The 15,507-nt window shown below is 43.5% G+C and overlaps 1 protein-coding gene across 1 annotated transcript in view; it reads right to left on the bottom strand.

Moving 5' to 3' along the window:
- SCP2 (sterol carrier protein 2) overlaps window positions 1-13,599 on the bottom strand; it is a 74,065-nt gene extending 60,466 nt beyond the window's left edge. The window contains exons 1-3 of the mRNA XM_036756802.1: window positions 13,452-13,599; window positions 4,432-4,489; window positions 2,786-2,857 (exon numbers count right to left, since the gene is read on the bottom strand). Coding sequence (XP_036612697.1) covers window positions 2,786-2,857; window positions 4,432-4,489; window positions 13,452-13,523 — 202 coding nt within the window. The 5' untranslated portion in view covers window positions 13,524-13,599. The remainder of the gene's footprint in view (window positions 1-2,785; window positions 2,858-4,431; window positions 4,490-13,451) is intronic.
- Between the last annotated feature and the right edge of the window lie 1,908 nt (window positions 13,600-15,507).

The following is a 15,507-nucleotide window of genomic DNA, read 5'->3' on the forward strand; positions in this document are numbered from 1 at the left end:
TTTCTGCTCTAAAACCAGGGCTGCCGGGGCTGCCATCTCTCCCCACTTGGCCAGGGGGCCTCATTGTGACAGGTACTCCAAATCAACTAAGCTTTTCTAGGAATTGTTGATAATCTGATCAATAGCCTTCCCTTTGTTGCCAGTGTTTTAGAGTAAACAGATTATTTAGTGTCAACAGTTTGAGTTAGCACTATTATAATTATATGCAGGGTGATCTCATCTTTATCTTTTCTTCTAATTTAGTATGGATTTTGACTGAAAAGATCAAAATTAATATTACCTTGAGTTTCTACTGTACTGATTTCTACTGTGTTGATTCTACAATGGAACTGATTTTATGCTGTATCTGCCTAAAGCTACCTTTCTATGTCCTTGAGTTAAGCTCAGGAATTCAACTTTCCCTCAGAGTTGGTTTAAAGTTACAATTAAGGGAAAACTTATTATCTCTCATACCTTCAGCTCCTGGAAAATTTTAGGACATTTGTTTATCTACCTTTGAAGGCCGACCTGGTATATTTCTACAAGATCTATTTATTATCTGTCCTTGCCTGTACTTCTTCGATCAGGGGAGCTTTTATCTTTTCCAAGGAGACAGCAAGTCTGACAGTTCTGATCTCCTTGCAAAGACTGTAAGATAAGACTGGGTCCCATAAAACAATGAACATTCCTTAATTATCAGAGAGTGGTGGTTACTAGCTCAATTTCTTTGATGGGACCAATCATGTTGTCCCCATCCCCACAATGCTATCTACCCTATAACCAATTGCATGTACTTCCCAAACCTATATGAAGGCTAGTAAGCCCCTACCTTGGAGTTTTTGGTTGTTGAGAGGCCAAAGATCCAATTTATTGGTTACTGCTAGACTAACAAACTGGTCATGCTCGGACCATCATCTCTCAGCTTCTTAATTTTCTAATGTAACGTGACCCTTGCTCTAACCAGTCAATGGTTTGACAGCACATGATTGATTCAGAAGTGGGCCAACACAAAAACTCAACTGATCGTCAGTTTAGAAGTAATCATTTTCACTTTTTGTGATATTTGGTGCCCACCATGTTTAATGCCTTCCAAATCTCTTTCTGAAGAAAGTACTTATGATACTTAGGCCTGAGGCTTCTGAGCCACCTCTGGCCTCTTTCATTTCTTTTTTTTTTAAGTATTTTTAAAATATTTAATTTATTTATTTTTAGTTTTCAACATTCACAAGTTCTACATTTTCTCCCCTTTCCTCCCCCTTCCCTCCCCGCTCCCTCCTCAAGACAGCATGCAATCCCATATGGGCTCTACACACACATTCCTCTTAAACACATTTTTGCGTTAGTCAATTGCATAGAAGAATTATAATAAATGTGACGAACCATGAGAAAGAAAACAAAACAAAGGAGAAAAGAGTGTGATTGACTCTCTATTCTCACTCCATAGTTCTTTCTCTGGATGTGGATGGCATTTTCCATCATGAGTCCTTTGGAAAAATTTTAGGTCCTTGCATTGCTGAGAAGGGCTAAGTCTATCAAAATCAGGCCTCACACACTATGGCTTGTTCAGCTGGGTCCACGTCCTCATGACCCCACCAGGGGTTTTCTTGGCAGATACTGGAGTGATTTTTAAAAATTTATTTGTTTTTAGTTTTAATTTACAATATTCAGTTCCTCAAGTTTTTGAGTTTCAAATTTTCTCCCCCTCCTTCTCTTCCTCCTTCCCCACCCAAGACAGCATGCAATCTGATACAGGTTCTACATATACCTTCACATTAAACATATTTTCACAATAGTCAAGTTGTAAAGAAGAACTATAACCAATGGAATGAACCACGAGAAAGAAAAAACAAAACAGAAACAAAAACAAAAACAAAAAAAACAAAAAAAAGAGCGAATAGTTTGCTTCAATCTGCATTCAGACTCTTTCTTCTTTCTTCTTCTCTGGATGCGAATCACTTTTTCCATCATGAGTCTTTTCGAGTTGGCTTAGAACCTTGCATGGCTAAGAAGAGCCAAGTCTATCAAAGTTAGTCGTCACACATACCGTACGTCTGTAATCATGTATAATATTCTCCTGGTTCTTCTCTCTTCACTCAGCATCAGATCACATAAGTCTTTCCAGGTTATCATGAAGTCCATCTGCTCCTCATTTCTTATAGCACAATAGCATCATATTGCATTCATATAAAACAACTTGTTCAGCCATTCCCCAATTGATGGGCATCCTCTTGATTTCCAACTCTTTGCCACCACAAAAAGAGCAGCTATAAATATTTTTGTACATACAGGTCCATTTCCTACTTGTGTGATCTCTTTGGGATATAGCCTTAGGAATGGTATTGCTGGGTCAAAGGGTATGCACATTTTTATAGCCCTTTGGGCATAGTTCCAAATTGCTCTCCAGAATGGCTGGATCATTTCACAACTCCACCAACAGTGTAACAATGCTCCAATTTTCCCACATCCTCTCCAGCATTTATCATTTTCCTGTTTTGTCATGTTAGCCAATCTGACAGGAGAGATATGGTACTTAAGAGCTGTACTGATTTGCATTGCTCTAAATGATAGTGATCTACAGCATTTTTTCATATGCCTATAGACATCTTTAAGGAGCGACCTGACACTTCCTGCTCCAGCTCACTTTTTGATGACAATATTATTGCTCCCACTTGACATATGAGGTGATTGTAGTTCAAAGGCAAGGAAACCTACCTGGGGTCATGCAACTACAGTCAGTGTCCTGAGCAGGACCGAACACAAGGCTTCTTGACCCTCCCCATGAGAGCGTGCAGCTCCACTAACTCACCATACACGTAGCCGACACATGCCTGCTCCACTTCCGAATAAGAGATCTGGGCATCAGCCAGAGCCTTCAGCCCTACAAGAAAGAAAAAATGGATTTTAACAAAAAGACTTCTGTCAACTGACATGACACATTTTTTGAGTTGAGTCAAGAATTAAGTTCTAGCGTTCTCTAAAGTTTAAACAGCAAATATACCCTCATGCAGTCTCTTAGAGTCAAGCTTCATACATGTGTTTCCAGTCGAATATAATAATTAAGGAACAGTTTAAATTAAGTCAGGGAAGGAGAAAACCAGCAGCTGGTTGACCTTAACATAGGTCAAAGCACAGAAGCCTCAATCAGGCAAATGGGTGACCTACACCCCTTTTAGTGAGAAAGCATTTGAACTCCTCTGAAGTATTTTTTTTCTTTTTTGGGAAGCAAATGAGGTTAATTGATTTACCCAGGATTACACAGCTAATGATTTGAACTCAGGTCCTCCTTACCCCATGGTCAGTGCTCTTTTCACTGTGTCACCTAGCTGCCCCTAACCCCCTGAAGTCTTGAGGCAAGTGGGAGAAAGGGGAATGAGAGCAGTGCCACCCACAGCCAGGAATGAAGGAGTGAAGCTAAAACCAGTAAAGTCCCTCCCAGAGCAGGGGGTCCTCAAGAGAAGGAGTGTGACAGAGAACAGGAAGTAGTGGCACCCACTGTCAGGGATATCTAGCAGGCAAGGCTCCAAAATCTCCAGGGAAAATACCCCTTCCCCTAGATACAGAAGGACAACACCAACTGAGCCCCCAGATGGGAGGCTCCAACCAAGCGGAACCAAGGTCTGCTTTTCTGGCTAGACAGCACGGTACACAAGCTGTGTTCTGAAAGATGGATCCTGAGAGCAGAATGGCTGAACACTTCCCTGCCTGTGTGGTTGACAGGCCATTTGCACATAAAGATGCCCAACGGGGGAGGGAAACGCTAAGCCTCCACTTTGGGCTACCAGCATCACTGGACCCATCCTACTGAAGCACACTGGTTCTCTCCCATTTTTATTTCTTCACCTTCTTCTTAATTCTTCTTTCTTATCCAGTTCCTGTTTCCTAATCTCTGAGCACTCGGATCACTCATCCTGGACTAGTCTTCCTGACTCCCACTAGGGCTTTTCAGTCCATACTCAGTCACGTTTTGGAGGTCTCCCCTCACTGACACACTGCCGGTCAGTCCACAACAGCAAGAAAGATTAAGCACTGCTCAATTTAAAAGATATTCTTCTCTAGAATTTAAAAATGCTCCCGTTTATCACACATAACTCAACTTCTCAATCTCATCTGCACAGCAAGAGCATTGCCTTCACTAAACCTGGCAGTTAATCTTGATTTCCTGTTACAGATTAGGTGCCATTTCCAATTCAATACACCGGGCCACCCAGCTGCAGATGCCAGAGATCATGGGCAGTCAAGTAGTAACCACTTGACTGATCATGCAGCTTCTGAAAAGTACAGCCTGAGCCCAAGAGAAACAACCCCTCCTGCTCCCCACTAAATCCCAGACACTGTCTCCCGGTGGTGCTACCACAGGGCCAACTGCTAGGCCACCTTGCCCCCAAGGAATTGGGACTGTCTACTCGAGAAATGAGGAAGGACAAAAGATCAGTGTCTCCATGGGCTGGTTACCTGCTTCTTTCGCCATGTCAGGGTAGTCCACTGAATTCTGAAGCCCAGGCTTCTCAAACTAGAAAAATGAGGAAAATAATCAGTGTAAGAACCACGTCTCAATTTTTCCAACCAGGTCACATAGCTGCTAGAATATACATTATAAAGAAATGGAAGCAATTTTTCTGCTAGAAATATATATCATAAAGAAATGGGAGTAATTTTTCTTATTTTAATAGTGACTGTGACCTAGGGAACCAAGATATTGATAATTTATTCAAACATTGCTTACTTATGGAGTTCAAAGGCCATTAACAGTTAGCTATGAGAGAGGGAAAGGGACAGGAGGAGAAGAGGAGGTAGTGGGGAAGAGGAGGCAGAGCCTCAGGGCCAGCTGCAGGGGAACAGAACAACAGCATTTTCTTTGCTGCACAGATTGTGAAGGCTTTAACCACAAAGCAGAAGAGTTTTTATTAGATGGAAGGAACCCCTGAGGCTCCGTGAGGAGGGGGGTGAGAAAGTTAGATTTGTACAGGAAAAGAAATGGGGGAAGGAGAGGAGAGGAGGAGGAGGAGGAGGGGGAGGGGGAGGAGGAAGAGGGGGAGGGGAGGAGGGGGAGGGGGAGGGGGAAGAGGAGGAAGGGGAAGAGGAGGAGGGGGAGGAGGAAGAGGGGGAGGAGGAGGAGGAGGGGGAGGAGGAGGAGGAGGGGGAGGAGGAGGAGGAGGGGGAGGAGGAGGGGGAGGGGGAGGACACACTTTGGTCACTCCAGGCTTTCAAATAAGAAGCATTCATGGTCACAGGAATGAAGACAAAGTTATGTCGGGTGTAACAACATATAAAAGATGTCACATACACCCTCAGAATCCTCCCCTAACAAGGAAAAGCACCCTTCCTCTATGTCCATCAACTGGGTGAGAGAAATAACTATAAATAACCAATTATTAACATGGGTGGGGGGGACACCCAGGGTTTTTTCCCTTTTCTATTTCCTCATTCAAAGCCCAGTCCTTGGGAAGGACAGGGCTGACAATGAAACATCCTCCTGAAGCTTGAGGGGGACCCCACCCCACTGGCACAGTAAAGGGTAAAGAGAATCTAATCTGGGTGAATTCTAGCCCACTGTTCTGAGTGGAAAATAGATCCTTCTACCCACACGTACAAAAATATTTATAGCAACTCTTTTTGTGGTGGTAAAGAATTGGAAATTGAGGGCATGTCCATCAATTGGGGAATGGCTGAACAAGTTGTGTTATATGAATGTAATGGAATACTATTGGGCTATAAGAAATGATGAGCAGGCAGACTTCAGAAAAACCTGGAAAGACTTCTATGAACTGACGGTGAGTGAAGTGAGCAGAACCAGGAGAACATTGTACACAGTAACAGCCACACTGTGCGATGATTGACTTGATAGACTTAGCTCTTCTCAACAATGCAAGATTCTAAGACAACTCCAAGATTCACGATGGAAAATGCCATTTACATCCAGAGAAAGAATTATGGAGTCTGAATGCAGATGGAAGCATACTATTTTCTACCCTTTTCTTTTATTGTTTTATTTCTTCTTTCTCATAGTTCCTCCAATTAGTTCTAATTCTTCTTTACAACATGACTAATGTGAAAATATGTTTAATATGAATGTACAAGCAGAACCTATATCAGACTGCATGCTGTTGGGGGTGGGGGTGGAGGAGAGGGAGAGGAAGAAAATTTAAAACTCAAAATCTTATGAAAGTGAATGTTGAAAACTAAAAATAAATTAATTATTAAAAAAGAATAGATTCTTTTGTATAGACTGCTAGAAGCATAACGATCTAGGTGGGGATGAGTCTCTTTGTCTAAAAGTGCTGACATGATCAGTCCTATCCCCCAGCCCCTCATTAGAAAAAAGCCCACCTCTCATTATAATATTCATTCTCTCATTAACTGTTAACCAACTAGAGTTGATGTCCACCTGTCAGGATCATCCACCGTGCCAAGGGTATTTGAGCACTGAATGAGCTCCATGATTCCTCTTTAGTTTCCAAGACAACCACTGACCTCAATTTATTGATTATTTGCTGGCCATAATTAATTATTAATTACCCAGAAACTCCATCTTTCGGGCTTTTCATTGATTTGATGGGGAAAGACTGAACAAATTAGAGCATAAGAATGTAATGGAATATTACTGTATTGAGAGGAATGGTTTCAAGGAAACCTGGAAAGATTTTATGAAGCGATGAGGAGGGAAATGGACAGACCTAGGAGAACAATTAATACAGCAGCACAGCATTGTAAAGACAAACTGCTTTGGAAGTCTAAAGAACTCTGATCAATGCACTGACCAGCCATGATTCTGGAGGGTGGATTACGAAGCCTGCTGCTCACCTCTTGAGGGAGTGGGAATGGACTCAGGATGCACAATGAGGTGGCACGCTCAGCACAGCCAGTAGGATAATCTGTTTCGTTTGTCTACACTTGAGCGTTACAAAGATTTTGGTTTGGTTTTTTTTTTCTTGGGAGGGGAGAGGAATGTGGAGAAAGAGGGAAGCTACAGAGGGGGCTGCCCCTAAAAAGAAAGAAAAAGTAAGAAAACAGAGTCACTGAACCATGATTTTGAAATGCAAAGAAGTGGAAAGAAGGAAGACCAAAGGAATGACAGCCAAGTAAAAGTAGGGTTTGCCACAAAACGATCAAAAGTAAATGTCACAAAATTATAAAGAACAAACATGGCCCAAAAAAGTGATTTAGGAAAACACCCCAACTCCACTTCTTTGCAGAGGTAGAAGGTCCATGGATATAGATAAAATATCATGTATATTTTCAGGGCTTTTTGATGTCTTGATTGGTTTTTGTGAATTTTTCTTCCTTTTTCCCTCTTTTTAAAAACATACTATTTGCTATATGGGATAGCTCTTGGGGAAGAGAGAAAAGGTACTGGGAGACATTCTGTCAATGTCAAAACAAAAGATATCAACCACAAGCCATTATTTTAAAAGTAACCTGCTTATTATATGCTTAAAAAGAAAAAACCACTGTACGCACTAGAGATTTGCAGTTTCATGTACAACCCTCATTTTCTGTTTTACTGTGTATACAGAAGTGCTCATTTTAGCTGTTATTTGTAAAATTCAGAATTTTTGTAAATGCGGGGAAAAATAAAAAAGAACTTGTGTAGTCGGGGGAGGGAGAACAGAAAGAAATCTTTCCTCAAAAAAGAAAAAAAAAGGCCCCACATTTCTCTGACAGAGAAGTCTTCAAAGTGGAAACTGAGACCAGGCAGCCACTTTCCAGAAGAGAGCCTGCCCGCTGACGGTGGAGGCTAAAAAGTCATCGGTCTGTTTGTCTTTACAACAAAGTAAAAGTTATTTACAGCAGTCAGCTATTAACAGAACAAAATCAGAATCTGGAGTTGAAAGGAACCTCAGAAGATCACTGAGTCCATTTGTAGTTATTTTAGAGAAGGGAAAATAGAAGCCCCGGGAAGTGCAGTGCTTTGCCAAGGGTGACGTCTCCTGCCTCCTACTGGTTACTGGAGGTAGTACGAGGATACACAAAAGAGTTAAAATGTTGAAAGTGGGGTGAAGGGGAGTGGAAGGGAAAAAGAAATGCTTGTTAATTGAGAAAATTTTAATTTGATTTTAAAAAGCTCTGTGAATAATGATTCACTTACAGCATTTTACTGCGATGATCATGTACTATATACCGACAGCTACACAGTTCTGATTAAACAGGCCTATCTAGCACAATCTGTGGTCTCCAGGCCCGGAATGCACTTGCTCCTCCCCTCCAAAGCTCAGAATCCACAGTGTCCTTCAAAGCCAACTCAGACCTTAGTTCCTCCACAAACCTTTCCCCAATTTTCCCTTCTCCTACCTCTGAAATGACTTGGTATGTACGTTGCATTTATTTATCTGTATACATACTGCTTTCCGCTCACAGAATGTGAAGGACTATTTCAGGTTTTTTTTGAATCCTTGAGCAGTGCCGGACACATAGTAAGTACTTAACAAATGCTCACTAAATGAACAAATGAATGAATGAATGATGCTAGCATGTCCGGCACAGCCCTGCAAAGTTGGCTCCGCAAGATCAAGTGCTTTTAGAGCAAAAAGAAACAATAGGTCATAAACGGCTCATCCAAGTGAAGCTGTTGAAGAATGCCTGGGTTTGGAATTCAAGGACCCCTTGCCAAACCATGTGGATCCTCTTCTAGTCATTTCATGATTTCATGTGCCCATAACCTTATCTCACACAGAGACTCTCAGTGAGCTCAAGAGCAGGCATTACATCCTTCCTCAACTTCTTCTGTATTTCTTGCATTGCCCAGTACAATGTTGGTCACACAATTAGCACTTAATAAAAGTGTGGATGCATGCTAGGCATGAGATGCCCTATAGTCAGATTCCTCAGTTCCTGGTTCCATAAAGAACAAGCCTTGGAATGATTTGCCACCCATTGGACCAGAAAGAACAAAATTAATGAATGAAAAAACATTTATTAAGTGCTTATTATGTGCCAAGCACAGTGGTAAGGGATGGGAATACAAAGAGGAAAGCAGGAGCGTCCCTGCTTTTAAGCAGCACCCCTTGTAATGGAGGGAGACAACATATTGTAGTGGTAACTAGGGCAGGGCTTTTTGCTGTTCTTCTCTTAAGTGCCTTTAATAATTCTGGCCTTTGTCCGGATGGGGCAGGTAAAGTGGGATCATGTGTTGGAATGTTTCTTGGCACTAAGACAATCAGGAGTCACTGACTTGTACATGGCGGTACTAGGGATTAACTAACTTTCCCACACCCTAAATGGGACTTTTCACTGTTCTTTGAGTGCTTCTCAGCACTGAGATAATCAAGTGCCCAGGGCCCTGAGATGGGTATATAAGATCCAGGGTTGATGTTTGACTTTTGGGGGCACTCTCATTGAAAGAATATGGGTGACTAGGCAAGCCATTGAACCCTCCCCACCAGCTTTGTAACCCAGAAAGATAGATGTTGGTGCTTCTCTGGCAACTATGAATTGTGATTTGAATCAGACAAGGTCCGTGTGTTGATGTTTGTAATTTCTATTTGTATGTGCCCTGAAGTTCAGGGGGCTGATCTTTCTCCCCTGCCCCCAACTAAGTGAATGATATATGTATGTTTGATTAAACTGATTGTTAACTCCTTACAGTTGCTTTCCTTAGTAAAGCAGATCAGAGAAAGAACCTGTGCTAGCAGCCTTCTTGTTGTCGGTCTTGTGTTGGTCTTTCACCCCCACAGCAACTGCTAGCCACATTGTTGTTACATATGCATCAGCAGAGCAGAACATGGCACCTGCTGGGGCAAAGGGCAGAGGAGCAGAGGTGAACGTGATGCCCAGACAAGCATGACTCATATCAAAGATGGCTAACAGGGAGCTGACACTAGGTGATTAATAAATGCATGTCAGTTAACTGACTGACTGGATAGAAATAAGGAGCTACTAAGAGAGGACCTAGTTGTCCTTGGTGAATTCAAGCCACCTGGCTGAGATAAACTACAAACTCAGGAACTGAAAGTCTTTGAAGATGAAGTAGCCAGAGTACTCTCAGTGTGAAAGGACCTAAGAGTCAAGAAGACACCAAAGGACTAGAGAAGGGAAAAAAGTCTACTTTGCAAAAAAGCAAAATGAACAGTTGCAAATTACAAGCCAATGGCATTGACTTTGATTTCTGGCAGAATTTTCAAATGGGTCACTAAAGGATGGTGTCTGTCTAGAGCAGGAAGCAACGATCACAAGGTGCCAGCCGGGCTCCATCAAAACCAAGTCATGCCAGGCTAACCCAAAGTCTTTTTTTTGGAGTGTCACTAAACTGGAGGGAGCAAGGCAACATGGCACAGATAGTTTAGTTCATATTTAATAAAGCATCTTATACCATACTTGTACAAAAAACAGAGTGCCGTTCAACAACAGATAAGTGGGTGAAGGATAGAACCAAAAGGAGAACAAGACAAGGAAGCCAGGAAAACGAGCCCCAAATCACTAGTGGTAGAGAAGCTCAAAGTTCTCTAAGTGAGGCTTCACCTCACAGCCTACAAACTGACAAAGATGAAAAGTCAGCAACACAAATCCGGTGTTCATAAAGCTCTCAATTAGCCCAGCTCCTCTGGACCTCAATTTGGAGCCATGAGAGAAAAGTGACTGAACTGTTCATGTCCTTTGAGAAACTGAGCCCACTCTTGGGCACATGCATGCCCCAAAAAAGGAAAAGACAGAAACAAGCCAAACATATACCAAAGTGTTCATCCAGTGCTCCCTCTGGCAGCGAAGAAATGGAAACAAAGTGAATGTCCATTAATGAGGAAGTGGCTGAAAGAAACTGGCATATGAACCCAAGGGAAAAAGACAAAGTAGGAGGAACTCAGAGAAGCAAGATCAGGGGTTGAAATAGGCTGATGAAGAGTGTGATAAAAAGGACCAAAAGTACATCAACACAATCTGAAGGGCATAAAAGGTCACTAAAATGCTGTCATTAAAGACCAACACTGGTCCCAAAGAATAGATCATGAAAGACCTCACTCCTTAAATGGAGGAGACAGGAACTTCTAGAGCAGAATGCTATATACAGGTTTAGATGGAGTCACAGTATCAAGTGGTTTTGCCTGATTGGTTTTCTTTGTTACAAGGGAGTCTTCAAACTAGAAATTACTGATGTGAAATCAAAAGGCACCAGGAAAACTTTTGTAACAGGGACCTGGCCAATGAAAGCTCCACCTCAGAGCATGTAAGGAATGCAGCCAGCCCACCTGGAAGAGCTGGGAAACCTGCTTCCAGAGATAGACAATGGAAGATCCCTGCCCCCCAATATGGGGCACTGCAGTGGGGGAAAAAAGTCAATGGGAACCAAGCTTTTAAGAAAGTGATTAAAGTAACCAAAGAAACATAATAATGCATTTACAGCAGAAGGAAAAAAATCGTAACTTGAAAAAAAACCTTAATATTAGAGACAGATGGAAGAAAATATAAATCTAACTTAAAGTTTTAAATGTGAATGGATTCAACAATCCAATAAAATAAAAAAGAGTAACATGTTGGATAAGAAAACAAAACCTTACAATCTGTTGCTTAAAAGACATACATTTAAAAAAACAGACTTACACAAAATAAAACTGAGGACACAGGAAAAGGTTTACTATGTAGCAAGTGAATCCAATAAAGTAGGAGTTGCAATCATGCTATGAGACAAAGTAAAATAGAACATTCAAAAAAACACAAAGGGATAAACAAGAAAACTATGTTATGTTGTTAAGTGGCAAAGACAATAACTTGTCCCTGGACTGCTTAACATTTTTATCAATGCCTTAAATAAAGTATCAAATCTGCAGACGACAAAAAGCTGGGAGGAATAACTAACAGGATGTAGGATAGAATCCACAGAGATCTGACAAGCTAGAAACACTGGGCCAACTACTGAGACAAGACAAATATAAAGTCTCTCATATGTGGATTCTAGAAATCAACCTCACAAGTTCAAAGTAGGAGATGTGTGGCATGGGCTATCTCTGGGGCCAAGGTCTTCCTTCCTCAATGGAGTTCTGCAAGTATGGACTGGACTAGCCTAGCCTGGATGGTCACTGGACTCAAATCTTGTGACTCTGTGAACTTTATTCAGAAGGCAACAAACAGCTGGTACGTCAGGAATTGACTGTATGTTTATGCAATAGTGAAATCCACTGGAGAAATCACCTGAATGTTGAACATCATACGGGCATCACACAATGTTTGGGGTGGAAGAGACCTGAAAGGCCACTGAATCTCCAAGGAACGGCCTCCAGAATCCATCTACTCAAGCTCTATCCCCAAAAGCCATTAGATTATAATTAGGAAATATTTGACCATGGTTGCCCCACACTCTGGCGTAGTTCCCACTGCCCTCAGGAAAGCCAATACGGCTGGCAGACTTGCCCACTTCAAAGGACTACATTTACAGCGGGGTTCCTTTTCCCCCCAGGGTTCCCCCTTGCTTCCCCAGGGGGTTCTGGGTCCCAAATGTTACTTTCTAGGGGCACAGAGGAAAGAACACTGAGTTTGATGTCAGGAGACCTGCATTGAAACTCCAGCCCTGTCACTTGGATAAAAATGGAAAGCGTCCTGAGATGTGACGGCCTGAATTCCAATCCCAGCTGTAGCTCGTCTGGCTTGTTGCTGCTGTTCCCATTCTCTCTTTTTCTTATAAACTTAAGCCTGGCTGCGTGTGTTACTTACAGTTTGTATGACCATGAGTACCTCATTTCTCCTTTTTGGTTTTTTTGTACCCTCATCTATAAAATAAGGGAGGTGGATGGGATGCCCTCTAAGGTCCTTCCTGGTTCTAAACCTAAAGTCTCTCAGATCTAAATGCTACCGCTGTATAACCATCCCCATTTTCTCCTTAACAAATGTCTTTTGAGCACCAACCTACTATGTGCTGACACCGGGCTCCAACAGATCTGAAGCTCCACACTGTTTTCGTCTGACTTTGTGCCTGTGCATACAGTAGGTGCTCAGTAAATGCTCGTGCTTGACTCCTCCCACTCATCTGACATTTCCAATTTGATGTCAACACTGGTTAATTGTATCTGCATAGAATACGCCCCCTTTTCACGAGTGACATTGCCCCCACTATTGCAATAACTCCTGGAGAGGGGTCTCTCCCCCCACCAATCCATCCTCCTAAGCGTAGGTCTGATCATGTCACCACCACCCCCTCCCCCCAATAAACCCCGGGGGCTCCCTATTGCCTCCAGGAGCAAACACACTCGGCATTCAAAGCCCTTTACGACCGGGCCCCTTCCTCCCGTCCAGGCTTCTTACACTTCACTCCCTCCATGGAACACCGGCCTCGGTGCTGTTCCACGCTCCCGCTCCAGACTCCGGGCATTTTCCCTGGCTGTGCCCCATGCCTGGAGTGCCCTCCCACCTCCTACAGGAGGCCTTCGCCCACCCCTCTTATTCCAGCGCCTTCCTTCCTGTTAATGATCCCCAATTTATCCCGGACGCAGCCGTTTTCACGCCGCCTCCCCCATTAGACTGTAAGCTCCCCGAGGGTAGGGCCGGGTTACCTTGGTCATCCCCACTCCCACCACGAACACTCGCGGGAGGGGGTCTCTCAGCGTCGGGAGGGCGGCGGCCATGGTGAGAGAGAGGGCGCTGAACCACTGACACAACTGACACGACCCACTCGACTGACGGACGCAGCAGGCCGACTAACAGAAAAGCGCTGGCTCCTGGAGGGGGCGGAGCATGGGCGGGGAGGAGGCGTGGCAACGCTTACGTCATCAGAAGGAGCCGAGCCCAGATTCGGGGACACAAGCTCCCGCCCATCTCGCGCCCTGGGGATGGATTGCGCGTGCGCGAGTCTGGATTCTGGCTCGGAGCCCCTCCTTGACCTCACACCCTCCTACTTGGTGCGCTTCTACGTGCGCGTGCGCGCCGCCGCTCATTTTCCCCCCGCCCCCCTCCCCCCGCTGGTTCCTGAGTTAGGCCTGCCTTGTGCGCAGGTGCGCGTGCAATTAATCCATAACTGCTTCTTAAGCGCATGGAACGGAACGTGCAGGGTGGTGCCAAGTGCTTTACAAATACCAGCTCTCTTGGAGGGAGAAGCCGCCAGCTGCTCTCTGGGGCTCTGCCTGCCGGGGTGAACCGACAGCGCGCCTATGCTGCGCTTGTGATCACCGCCGCAGCACCGTCTTCAAAGCATCCTCCGCTGCTGTCAGCCACCCCCAGAAGTCAATTCCTTCTCTTTTGCTGAATGACCTATTTTAGGACCTGTCAGATCTCAGATCCCCCACGCTCTCTGTGACTCCAGCATCCTCGCTGACCGCCCCCTTCAACCCCATAACCTGGAAGTTGCTTTCCTCCAAGGAAATTATGTCAGTCAAGTGCCAGGGTGGCTTGGACTTTAAGTGATGAGCCTCAGAGAGACAGAGTTTACTGAAACACCTGAGGGTGGATGAAATAGATTGTAAACACCTCGAGGACGGAAACATCGTTCCGGTGGGCTGTTTGCAGTTAAGCCAGACCTATATTTTGTTTAAAGCATCCGGGAGAAAATGGGGTAAATGAAGGAAAGAGGGCTTTCTTCCCTAGCCCCCACAAATTAAAATTATCCAGGCAGAAGCCTGTTTTGCTTTTCTTGTCTTTAATCATCCCTTTGTCTATGCCTGAGATTCCCCACCACACACAACTTCCCTCTATCGGTTCTGTTCAACGACTCAATTCCATGTTTATTCAGTGGTACCACCTACACATCCCATGCTGTGAATACCCAGTGCCACTTTGACCTCTTCCAGGGAGCCTTCCCTGAGCTCTCCCTCCCTTCCCAAACAAAAGTGCAGTATTGTCTCCCTCCTTGGAATTCTCATTTTATATCTTTCATATGTGCTTGTCATGTTCACATTTGTGTCGTGGTTAGGTTTTTCTGTCGTTTTTCGGTCATATCTGACTCGTCGTGTGACCCCATTTGGGGTTTTCTTGGCAAAGATGTTGGAATGGTTTGCTATTTCTTTCTCCGGAGACTGCGGCAAACAAGGTTAAGTAACTTGCCCAGGGTCACACCCTTGATAAGTGGCTGAGGCTGGATTTGAACTCATGAAGCTGAAGGTCTTCCTGACTCCAGGCCTGCACTCTATCCACTTCACCACCTAGCTGATTCTGTCTTACAGGCTACTTATGAAAGCTAAAATATTTTAGCTTTACTATTAGTTTGTAAGCTTCTCATAGGGCATGTGTTTTTTAAATTTAATCTCATTTTTATTGATGTATCTTTTAAAATTACATTTATTTTCATTAGATTGTAAGCTCCTTGAGGGCAGGGAACATCTTTTGCCTCTTTTTGTAACTCTAACACAGCACACAACAGGCCCTTAATAAATATTTCTTTACATATCTTTCCTCCTCCCTTACCTGGGGAGTTACCTCTTGTAACAAAAAATTTAAAAGAGAGAGGGGAGAAAACCAATAATAGTAACAGAGCTAGCATTTATGTGGCATTTTGCTAATACGTATCTCATATGATCCTTACAACAATCCTGAAATTGTTCCCCATTAGTAAAATGAGGAAATTGGGGCACAGAGAAATTAAATGTTTTGCCCAGGATCACACAGGGCAAATTTGAA

This window comes from Trichosurus vulpecula, chromosome 4 (genome assembly GCF_011100635.1).
Source record: "Trichosurus vulpecula isolate mTriVul1 chromosome 4, mTriVul1.pri, whole genome shotgun sequence".
Taxonomy (NCBI): domain Eukaryota; kingdom Metazoa; phylum Chordata; class Mammalia; order Diprotodontia; family Phalangeridae; genus Trichosurus; species Trichosurus vulpecula.